This window comes from Mauremys reevesii, linkage group 4, assembly GCF_016161935.1.
Source record: "Mauremys reevesii isolate NIE-2019 linkage group 4, ASM1616193v1, whole genome shotgun sequence".
NCBI classification, from domain to species: domain Eukaryota; kingdom Metazoa; phylum Chordata; order Testudines; family Geoemydidae; genus Mauremys; species Mauremys reevesii.
The window spans coordinates 92,768,027-92,780,647 of NC_052626.1; the positions used below are offsets into that span (position 1 = coordinate 92,768,027).

General features: G+C 37.0%; 1 protein-coding gene across 10 annotated transcripts in view; it reads left to right on the plus strand.

The window, feature by feature from the left end:
- Window positions 1-12,621, plus strand: part of HIPK3 (homeodomain interacting protein kinase 3) — a 139,716-nt gene that overhangs the window by 102,546 nt on the left and 24,549 nt on the right. For all 10 annotated transcript variants that reach the window (XM_039535719.1, XM_039535717.1, XM_039535718.1 and 7 more), the window contains one exon: window positions 9,027-9,150. In XM_039535719.1, coding sequence (XP_039391653.1) covers window positions 9,027-9,150 — 124 coding nt within the window. The remainder of the gene's footprint in view (window positions 1-9,026; window positions 9,151-12,621) is intronic.

Consider the following 12,621-nt stretch of genomic DNA (forward strand, 5'->3'; position numbering starts at 1 on the left):
TACTGGAACACATGATCAATAATTTCAAATTGCAGAAAATCATCAGGAGTGGATGGTATTCATACAAGAATTTGGAAGGTGCTTAAGAATGAAGTGGGAATAGAATAGCTGAGTTACCAATAAAATATAAGCTATCATGAAAATTCACTACTAAATTGGAAGGTAGTTGGTGTTGTATTTGTTGAGCTTTCCTCATAAGTGTCATACTCTAGGTCTTGCTTATAGGTGTCGTCATCATTTCATTTTAGGCAAAAAATGCCCTTTTCCCCTCTCCCACCTCCACATCATACCATTTTGATAGAGGGCAGCCAGGATCTTTATAGTGAAGATGTACTGTTTCTTCTTTCCAACATTTGGGGAGAGAAAATGGTGGAAGAGTGAATAGGAAGCTCACAATTTTCTATACATCTAGCAATGGCCAATATTAAGGATGGGTGCCAGGACATAACACTCTGGTAAGAAGCCTAATATTCCCCTGTGTCCAAGAGCCTATATTGAAGAACAGAGTGCAAAGAGGTAACTAACTAACACTGCTTTGCACAGGGGTATGTATCTTTGTTACTGAATTTTACCTTCTGTAGGTGGATGGTAATTTTTTGGGCCTAAGGTATAGATGTGTTAGGGACTATTTGCTTAGCAGGTTTTCACCCATCTGAAAGGTAGTGACTATATTCAGTTGATTAAAATACTTGGAATTCTAAGTATTCTAAGGCACGGGGAAACAATAACATAGAATGGACAAAAGAGACTGTCTCTGGCAGTGAAAGGCGCCTTAAGTGTGAATCAGAATCTGTCCCTTAATCTGTACTCAATTATTTATTGAAGTGAAAAAAAAATCACTATGACCCAACTGTTCATGACTCAGGCAGAATTTTTTATAACATTAGTAATTTCTCTAGAGTTGTTATAACTTGTGTATCCAGTTCAGTTTTAGTATATGCATTAACGTGTAAGTGTATATGTAGATATATACACATTTATATAAATATAAACATAAAATTTTGAAGTCCAAATTCAGATTATGGTCTTCAAGACCTCTAGTTAATGATCATTTGTCTTGTTTGTCTCAGGAGTACTAAAGGCATGATCCCCTATTATGTGTCTCCTCTCCCCTCTTTTGCATGAGTCATTCTTCTTTGCACCTGATGGTGCTAGGACAGCTGGCACGTTTTATCTCCTAACCAAATTTCCACAGGTAATTGGTAAGTGCAGAAATTTGCTCTTCATAAGAATTTTTTTATATCACATGTAGTTGATATAAAAACAAAACTATGGAACTCTTTAAACCATTTTAGAGCACTTTATTTTTCTCATTTTAAAGAGTGAAGCCAGTTTTAAATCAAACTGATTTTTTAAATGGCTAATAATGAAAATTATTGTGTGCCTCAGAGTATAATTGTGTTAACAGACATTTGTTCCTTTCAAAAGTACTGGAGCTATTTAAAATCAACACATAGAAAATAGCTCAATTAAAAATATTTTTTCTACCACCATTTTTGTCTTCCTAGCAACATACTGAGCATGTGACAGTCAAGTCATTTTAGGAGACAGTTTTTAGGCAGACATGGAGGGAGCTGATGTTTTAAAATTTATTTATTTTAGTGAGACAACAGACTTTAAAGTATTGTGGCATAACAGCTGACTATGTTCATCTTCCTGGCCTTCAGCTGTTTGGAGATTTGTTTTTCTTTGGTACCCTGCCCATTTTGGGAACCTGTTTATTTCCTATTCTTCTAGTAACAGATGCTGACAAGCGAAGGATTTTAGATTCCCCTTTTCTGTTTGGTTATGCCCACTCTGTGGTTTATTAGCATTTTTATATATAGTATAAAAGTAGTTTGTTCCTGTTGAAAAACTCACAGATTGGTACATTTGGGACCTTAGTGTGAGCTCCCTTTCTCTGCTGTACCTCAGCACCTCTCTCTCTCTTCCTGTACTTGTCCTCAGAGGAAGGGCCTACAGACTGACTGACTGGTGGCTATTTTAGTGAAGATACTATGAAAGATTAAATAAATCATATTTTAATATAGTTTCAACAGATGCATTTGTTAAATTCACTATATTCATTAGCTCTGTAGTCATTATGACAGTTCAGATTTGTAATCTGATATAATACAAAAATATTTTAATAGAGATACACAGCAATACATGCGGTGGTGTCCATCCACCATTTGGGGATGTAGACATTTCTATCACTATTTCTAGTCTTGTGGCATGTAGGTATTTTTAATTTATTACTCAGCTGCCAAAACCACCAATGTTTATTGCAATGTCACAACCTAATGTATTACAGAAAAAAATTCCATATGTTGCATCTCTAGACATTCAGCATGGTCAAATCTTTGAAAGCAGTAGAAGACAGCCTTTGAGAAATAATCTAGTAGGCCACTACCCAGAAGCTTATCCTACAGATGCCAGTGCTGAAAGTGTGCATAGGGTATAAAGTGAAAACTAAAACCACTGAGATGAATGGAGGTAGTTAACTATTCTTTTGTAGCAAGTACCCTCAGCCGGGAGGATAAACAGTAAGGGGCCAGGCAGAGGAACACATCCTGAAGATGAATGCATTGCTCTGCATATTGTGTCAACAGGAGGGCTTTGGTTTCCTTGACCACAGGATGCTATTCTGGGAAGAGATGGGATTCATTTGACCAAGAAGGGGAAGAGCATCTTTGGACACTGACTTGCCAATTTAGTGAGGAGGGCTTTAAACTAGGTTCCAAGGAGGCAAGTGAAAAAAACTCACAGGAAGATATAACAAAAAGGCAACCTTGAGAGAGTGGTGTGGGAGAGGTGGAGTGGGGGATGGAAAATTGCAGTAGGGTCATAGGAGCAACAAGAAGGAAATCAATGGGGAAATCTTCTCAGCATCTGAGATGTCTGTTTTACAAATGCAAGAAGTAGGGAGATGAAAAGAAAAAAACTGGAAGCACTGGAATGTAAGCTAAATTGTCTTAATTGGTATTATTGAGACTTGATGAGTAAATCTAATGATGTAGAAGGGATCATAGTTTGTTCAGGAAGGACAGGCAGGGAAAAAGGGAAGAGGTGTTGCATTGTCTATCAAGAATATATACAGTTGTTTTGAGGTCCAGAAGGAGGTGGAAGGCAGAGCAGTTGAAAGTCTTTGGATGACAATAAAACAGGAAAAGACAGGGTTGGCATCGTGTTAGACCACTAAATCATCAGGAGACATGAGACATTTTTAGAATAAATAATATACAAAACACAAGACTTGATAGTAATGGGGGAATTTTAACTACCCAGACATTTGTTGGAAAAGTGTCATGGCAAAACAACATTTGGAATAAATTCTTGCAATGTATTGGGAACAACTTTTTGTTTTAGAATGTGGAGGAATTACCCAGAGAGACAACCATTGTAGACTTGATTCTGACTAACAGGAAGGAATTGGCTGTGAATCTGAAGGTTGAAGGCAATTTGCGTGAAAGTGATATTGAAATGATAGATTACATGTTCTAAGGAAAGGAAGGAGTAAGAACAGCAGAATAAGGTCAATGGAATTCAAAAAAGCACTAGAGCAAATTCATAGAACTGTAGGTAAGGTAGCATGGAGATGAAAATCTAAGGGATAAAGGAGTTCAGGAGAGCTGACCGTTTCTGAAAGACAATAGTAAACACACAATAACAAATTATTCCAATTGAAAGAAGGGGTAGGAAGACTAATAAGAGTCCAATATGGCTGCATAAGGAGCTCTTTTATTACCTGAAAATCAAAAAAGGATTAGTACAAAAGAATAGCGCAAGCTTGTAGGGACAATATCTGAAAGGCCTAGGCACAAAATGAGTTACACCTAGCAAGGAGTGTAAAAGGTAATCTGAAGAGGTGCTTTAAATACATTAGGATCAAGGGAAAGAGAAAGGAGTGTGTTGGTCACTACTTAACGTGGAAGAAGAGCTAACAGTGGATGACACCGAGGAGACTGAGGTGTTCAATACCTGTTTTGCTTCAGTCTTCACTAAGAGGTTAATTGTGAGTAGTTAAAAAAAATTAATACTAACAGCAAGAGGGAAGGAACACAAACCAGAATAGGGAAAGAACAGGTTAAAGATAAGTTATAGTTCCTTATTGACCCTGCCAATTTGAATATATCTAAGTAATTTTGAAGCACTCCTGGAAGATGGGAGAGGTCCCAGAGGACTAGAGACGGGCAAATATAGTATCTGTCTTTAAGAAGGGGAACAAAAAGAACCTGGAGAACTATAGACAATTCAACCTAACTTGAATCCCTGGGAAAATACTGGAAGAAATTATTAAACTATCAATTTGTAAGCACCTAGAGGATAAGAGGGTGATAAGTAATAGCAAAAATGGACTTGTCAAGAATAAATTATGCCAAACCAATCTAATTTCTATCTTTGACGAGGTTACTTGCCTAGTGGATATGGGAGAAGTTGTAGATGTGATATATCTTGATTTCAGTAAAGCTTTTGACACATTGCTACATGATATTCTTTTAATCAAACTAGGGAAATGTGGTCTAAATTAAATTACTGTAAAATGGGTGCATAATTGGTTGAAAGACTATACTGAAAAAATAGTTATCAATCGCTGTCAAACTGGTAGAATGTATCTAGTGGAATCAGACGAGTGTGTCCTGGGTCTGGTAGTATTCAGTATTTTCATTAAAAACTTGGAGTGGAAATTTGCAGATGACACCCAGGTGGGAATGGTTGCAAGCATTTTGGAGGATAAGAGTAGAGTTCAAAATGACTTTGACAAATTGAAGAATTAATCTGAAATCAACAAGGTGAAATTCAATAAAGACAAATGCAAAGTACTATGTTTAAGAAGGAAAAATCAAATGCACAGCTACAAAATAGGGAATAACCAGTTAGGTGGTAGTACTGGTGAAATGGATCTGGGGCTTATAATGGATCATAAATGGCGAAAAAGGCTAATATCATCCTGGGGTGTATTAACAGGAGTGACCTATGTAAGCACAGGAGGTAATTGTCCTGTTCTACTCCACTCTGGTGAGACATCACCTGGAGTACTGTGTCCAGTTCTAGGTGCCAAACTTTAAGAAAGAAGTAAAAAACTTGGAGAGAGTCCAAAGGAGAGTAACAAAAATGATAAAAGATTTAGAAAACCTGATTCTGTAATTATGTAGCCACAGAGGCCCTCTTAGGAGTGTAGTTCCATTGTTCAAGGGTGGGACTGAATTTGGGGAATCTTTCCAGGGAATGTGTACCCCATAGAATTGGAAGGTTTTAAGCAAATGCACAGCAGGGATTTAGCGCCTGAGCTGGTGGATTCAGCTCTACGCAGAATCTGCTATGCATTTCCACTTGCCCCTCATGGAATCAATGGGTACACAAAAAGGGCAGAGGCTATCCATGCCCTGACTCTTGAATGTAATGACAAACTAGTGACTGTAACCACAGAATAACCTGAGGGGGGTGATTCTTTCCCTTTCTGTTTTCAGAGGGAATCCTCAGCAGGCAGGCTGCCACTCAAGGTGTGCTATTGTAACCCACACACCTTCTGGTCACTTAGAGACCACTTAGAGAGAGTTAAATGAGTCTACTATACAGTCTTAGCTAACAGCCAGTTGGCTTTTAGCTCATGTGGTACAGGCTTATGCACTAAGGAGGTCCCTGGTTCAATCCTACCCGCCGACTACCGGGGTTACACAATGACATCAGGATTTGGGCTTCAGGCAGTCCAAATCTCTGTTGTGAAAGGCTGGCTCTCTGTAGATTCAGGAAGGTAACAGAGTGTCAATTTCTATTCAGTTTGCATTTAGTAGGTTTTCTGTGTAACAGTAAGTGCTAGTTTGGGGTTTTTTGTTTTTGTTTTTTTTAAATGAAAACTTAACTTCTGCAGAAAGTAATCAGTACAACTCTCCTTGACATGAAAGTTTCCTGAGAGTGGACTTGTCAAGCTCTGGTAGAATGACTTTTGATGTATTCACCTTTCTTTCTCCTCAGAATAGACCAGGGTTTAAAGAAACAGAGCCACTTTGTCTATTGTGCAAATGTGACAACTTTTATAATTGTTTACTTGATAGATGCTAATGGCTTATTTAAATTCCTCAGTGTTGACCATAGAAATAGCTGTTAAACATATTTAACATATTTAAAGTGTTTTTACTTATTTGATATGTATTTTATTTCAGACAATACATATGTTGTTACACATGAAAAACTACTAATACAATGTTGGCTAGGGTGCAAAGCTGAATGCTCAAAAGTTAGGAAATTCTGAATTTAAGGTTGCTTGTGTAATTTTGATTCCTCCCTCCCACTCCCCTGGCATGTATGCAGTTTTTAGCTATGTAATTCTACTATTTAGTGATGCAGTGATACATAATCACATACTGTTTTTCTCACAGGATAGCTGCCTCTTTCAGTGCACAGGATAGCAAAATCAGTGAGTTTATCTTCACAATTCCCATGTTAGATAGTAGATCGTTATCCCTATTTGAGAGCAAGGAAACTGAGGCACAGATTTTTTTTTTAAGGCCATTTGCGAAAGTCTCCCAGTTTTATTTCCTGATAGCACCCCATACTCAGACACTTACGGCCTGTTCTTTCAGAGTAAATATTTTTATAGTACTTACATGTACAAAGTGCTATATCGACATGAACTAATTGATCCTCACAACACCCCATGGAAGTAAGCATCCCAAAGAAGTCTGTGACAAAGACACAGATAAAATATAGTTCTACTGTAAAGCATTCAACTGCCTTATCCACAAGAACATTCTTGTTCTACCTGCCTCAAGAGAGTGTTGTTTTTCTCTGTGGACTACAAACTTTATGACAAAATGTAACAGACAGGCCTGGTCTACACTGGGGAAAGGGGGGGTCGAACTAAGGTACACAAGTTCAGCTACGCTATTTGAACTCAAACTACCTTAGTTCGAACTACTTACCCGTCCAGACGCCGCGGGATCGAAGTCCGTGGCTCCCCCGTCGACTCCGCCACCGCTGTTCGCGGTGGTGGAGTTCTGGAGTCGACGGGAGCGCGTTCGGAGTTCGATATATCGCTTCTAGATGAGACGCGATATATCGAACTCCGAGAAGTCGATCGCTACCTGCCGACCCGGGCGGGTAGTATGGACGTACCCACAGAAACAGAGAGTTACATATGTAGGAGTAGTCCTGTTTTATAGGAAGCCTAGTCAGGGACAAATGTTTGGCAGACTTTCTGAAAGACGATGTTGCTAAGTGGGTCTCCCAAATAAGAGATGTGGATTGTATTTCCAACATGCTCAATAATAAGGATTGTGAAGATTACAGAATTATTAATACCATTCAGTAAAAGAAGTGAATCTAGAACGCGTGATCTCCTGGTTGCCCCTACTGTTCAGAGGTTCCACTCCATGTGCTGATTGCTGAAGTGATGCAACTAGGTCAGTTTTACAGAATAGGAAATTTCCCCCAACAGCCTTAACTCAGCTGTATCAGAATGGATTTTCATGAGGCTAGCAAGAGACACCTCCTTGACCTCAGGACTACCCCCTTGTTAAATTTGAAAGTCCTGCTGCAGATCATGAATGTGGAACCACCTCTTTTTTTTAATAAGGGAAAGTGTTCGGTTATCTAAACAGGGGTTATTGTTCTCCTTATAATGAACTGAAAAAAAATCTTTTATGGTTGTGGGGAGAGGGAGAAATTCTAGCATATGCACTTTGGGTGGGTTTTGTGTGCAGCTTCTGGTTTTTTTTTTTTTTAATGTTAAAGCAACCTGCAAATTAAAAAAGAAAAGCAAAATAAGTTAGCATTATGTACTAGATAAAAAGGTAACCGAGTATTTAGCATATTACTAATAGTTAACTTTATTTCCAAAAACATTGTTACTAATTTGCTGAAAAGCATTTTTTACTTTTTCTTTAATATTATGTTGAATGCTCTTATTAAATATTTTGTGGATTTTAATTTTAAAATTCTTGGCTCTTTTTAATTTAGACCATGTTGGGGTGTAATCATTTATCATATTTGCTGTCTCTGGGCTCTTTTTTTGTGTTTGTGCATAAATATATTTTCACTTCCTCTTATAACTTGGGTGAACTTACTTTAACTTGTTTCATTTTTTAAAAAGTAAGTGCTGCAGGATAAACATAGCATACTAAGTCGTGTTTCCTGAAAATAGAAATGTTGATAGCCCCATAACATTTGCAGCTTTATTACAACAATTTTTTCTACATTCTGTGTAGAGTTGCCAGTTTTGGTTGGACATGTTCCTGGAGGTTTCATCACATGACAATCTTTAAATAAAGATTAATCTTTAATTCCTGGAAAATCCAGGACAGTCGTGAAGGGTTGGCAACCCTGATTCTGTGGTTGCAGTAGTTGTCCACATGCATACATTTGTATTAGGTAACAAAGAAGAGCTGATCTATACTAGAAAAATGTACTGGTTTATCTAAATTGATATAAAAATTGATCAAGTTAAGTGGGTGCAAGCAAGGTTAAGGTGATCAAGATAAAGTGTGTCTGCATTAGAGGTTTGCAGCTGTGTAACTAAATTGATTTTAATGCATTTTTGTAGTATACAAGGGCTAAATGTGTATTGCCAGAGGGAATATTTTATAGAGAAAATATTTATGTCAAGCTTATGTCCTAGAATACAGTACTTACAGCTGTAGGAAGTTTGGATTGGGGGTGGGGGGATGTTGGAGGAAAAATAGAAATGTTAAAGTATTAAATAATTCAGGAATAATAATTTCTAAGGCGATTCTGTGATTGCCTTCACATTTAATGAAGTTTTTAGACTGTGAAAAGAATCACAGCAAGTTAAGACACAGTAGTACAGAGTAGAAAATGCAGGCATATAACCACCTAAGCATAACATATAGGTCTTGCATGGAAAAATTGTCTCTTCAATGCTATTGTAATATTCTAATGTGGATTATCTTGAAAAGAAAAAACAACACCCTAAGGTTTTACTTTTAAAGATATAAATAGCACATTTTCAAATGATAAACTTTTTACCTACTTGTATTTTTAATTTTTTAAAGGCAAAAATGTAATGACTATATTTATTTAATTTGCAGAGCACCAGAGATTATACTGGGGTTGCCGTTTTGTGAAGCCATAGACATGTGGTCGCTGGGGTGTGTGATTGCAGAGCTGTTCCTTGGGTGGCCGCTGTATCCAGGAGCACTGGAATATGACCAGGTAGTAGAATAGCTTCATGAATGACTTTGTATTTTAAAAGAATGCATCATTTCTTTATTCTAGGCTAAATTCATATGGTGTGATTTTTCTCATGTGAAAGATAACCTGTACTACATTGTTTAATGGAATTAGATTACATGAAAGAGTCCACTTGAATAATTTACTTTTGATTTTATTAAAATTTTCTAAAGGAAAATACTAAATGTTCAAAGTATTGAGGTACTGTGGTAGGCATTATCAGCTTCTGTAAATTGGTGTAGCCCCATTGACCTTAATGGAGTTATGCCTATTTAAAGCAGCTGATAATTTGACCCTATTTGTACTCTGCAACATTCTAGATAAATATTGTTGATATGGAGACAAATAGGTATACATCCCTCATCAAATACTGTAAGTTTTTCTCATTTTTGTAACCCACAATCTGTTAATTGGAATTAAATACAAGTCTTCATACAGATCCTTTCTTCAAAGATACGTGCTGAAATCTCTGTTCCACTGTGGGATCTGTGTTCCTACTGCAAAACTCTAGACTTCTGGGTTATGCCCTGTTTTTGAGTGCTGTCTCTGCAGTAAAGACACAGCACATGCTATTACCTCCAGATTTCCTTCTGACTGTTAAAGGACTTATGGCTGCTGTGTTTGAATGCCTCAGCTGTACTGCAGTTTTCTGTCTCAAATCTGAGGGGCTTTTGTACCTTTCTTGGTACTTCATTTTGTAGTTTTTTTGGGGGGCGGGGGCATGGTGAATAAAATGTTTTGTGTCATCAGGATTCATGGCCTCTTAGTTCCCTATTCCATTGGACTTCAGTCAGAACTTGCCTTTCCCTCCTTTGCCACGACCCTATGCACACACATGCCGCCCTTTGTCAGGCTCCATCTCCATTGCCTGAAAACCTGGCTTCACTCCATATGCTCACTAAAAAAAGTCAGCATCACTGCTAAAATAACAACTCTGACTAAGGTTCTACCCTCTCTTGTCTGGTGGACAAAGCCACAGAAAGTTTGAGTGGGGATTCCTTTCCTGATACCTACTACACCCGAGGCAACTATCATTACTGATGCTTCGCTCTTAATCTGGGGAACTCATATTGACCATTATACCGCAGCGCTCTTAGAGGGGACAAGCAGGTTTACTTCTCACTTTCCCTACCACTAACTGCAGATATAAATATCTACAAAACAACTTCCAGTTATTGATTTAAGCTTCAAGGTGTTGCTACTTGTTGCGTCTTGCTACTAGTACAAGAAATAATGCTTGTGTCATAACATTAAATGCATTCTTGGAGACATGCTAAACAGACAAAAACAAATGTTGGATTATATAACCTTACCGCACAGTTCTAAGTAAAGTAAGGCACTTGCCCAAGGGTCAAATGCCTCAAGGCAGAGAAATGTTAGAAAACCATGTAATTAATTGTTAGTCAAATATATATATTAAAATAATGTTAGAGAAACGAATATTCACATATAGTATTATAAATAATAAAGGAATTTTTGCTTTTTGTATTTCTCTTTGCTGATGCAGCTGTTCAGAACTTAGCTGAAAAGGCTTGAGTGTTGTGTAAACCAGGAAACCTGGTTTGTGTCTCTTATCTGTAAAATCCTCTATCTATGCAAATATCAGACTGAAGAAAGTGTTATGAGAGAATTGTTAGCTCCAGGTACACCCACCCCTCTCCCTCCAGCAAGACAGCTAACAAATAAAAACCCAGGGCCACAAAAACAGACTAGTAAGATAAAAGAGAATAGATGATAGAAATAGACAGATAAAAGGAAGTTTTAGCAGGATAAGCAAAAATATTAGTTTAGGTTAGTTGTAATTTATGCATGAGAATGTTTTAATTAGAAGTTTAGAATAGATAGGTACACAATTGAGGTAACCTGGTAAAGTTATGGAACAAGGGGTAAAAGATAGGTGATGGACAAAAAAGACTGGAGGAGACACGGGAAGAATAGTCGAACATGGAAACTAGAGATTTAAAGAGAATCGTCCTGTCCCTGAGGATGGTAATTTGATCACTTATCTTTCTTGCCTTATCTGTTTTTGCATGTATAAGTAATTCATAGGGGACAATAGCTTTGTCTTAAAATGTACAAAATAAAGGCTAAAAGAAACTGTTTAAGCCTAAATTGAAGTGGATCTTATTTTTCATCCAATATTTAGCTGACATTAGGGCATTCTAGAACTGAATAGTGAAAATCCCCTAAAGAGCTCTTCTAGATACTACTGTCATTGTTTTATATATATACCCACTCCCCCAAACCATTTATAAATATTTTTTGCAAAATAAAATCGGCCCAAAATAACTAGAAATATTACAAGGGAGGATTTAAATACCAATATGGCAATCTCACTTTCACAGAATGTTGCTACTGGAAACACATTCCAGGACTTCACTGTTACCAACATCAGATCATTACATGGTCTCAAGGATGTCTGCCAAAATTATTGCTGTTTGTTAGTATAGTTTGCAAATTAAAAAAAAGGAAAAAATATAATGGTCTTTTGGGATTTTTTGGCAGCTCATCTGTTTCTATAATACAGACTCCAATTAACCTGAAATTCTTAATCGTATCTTTTACAGTTTTTATTCTGGAGAACTTCACCTGTGTCCCTATAGAGTTAACAGTGGGTTACAAGGCTGCTTGAGTTGGGAATGAATCCGTCAGTTGCCCTCTTTGTATGCACTGTTTTAAAGTTAATGAGAAATGTACAAAATGTGGAGAAGTACCTGGTTGTGGTTTCAAAATCATATTTTCTCTTTTATAATTTGACACACAGAAAATTCAGGTTCAGCTAACATTAAAGATCTGATTTAAACTCACAACAGAAAGAAAATGTAAAGAGAAGGCTGTAACGTATTCACATATTGAACATCATATGATGTTCTTAGATCCCTACAATACTCATGCACAACAATGTGAGTTAAGGTAAAAATATCAGTCTTAGCGTTGGTTACTCTGTCATGTTTTTAACGATATAAGTCAAATCTTGATACTTTTTAATATTTCTGATGATCCAACATTTTAAAATTGCAGTACCTAAAAGAAATACATGATTGTGAAATGATATGATTATAGTATGATGGTGTGGCTTGTTAATAATATTCACTGTTTTGAAAGAAATATATATAAAAACACCCATCATACCTTCTACACTAATAGTAATTTCTGGATAATTACAGTAAAACATCTTGGTATACATTTAGTTATAGGCCTGATACAATGTCCACTGAAGTCAACAGAGATACTCCCATTGTTCTAAATGGATGTTGGATCAGGCCCTATATAATGAAGGATTCCAAAGTATTTGACAAACAATATCCTGAAATTTCACTCACTGCTGAAATGCTGCCTTTGGAGTGAAACACACATTTACTATGACAGGTTTCAGAGTAGTAGCCGTGTTAGTTTGTATCCGCAAAAAGAACAGGAGTACTTGTGGCACCTTAGAGACTAACAAATTTATTT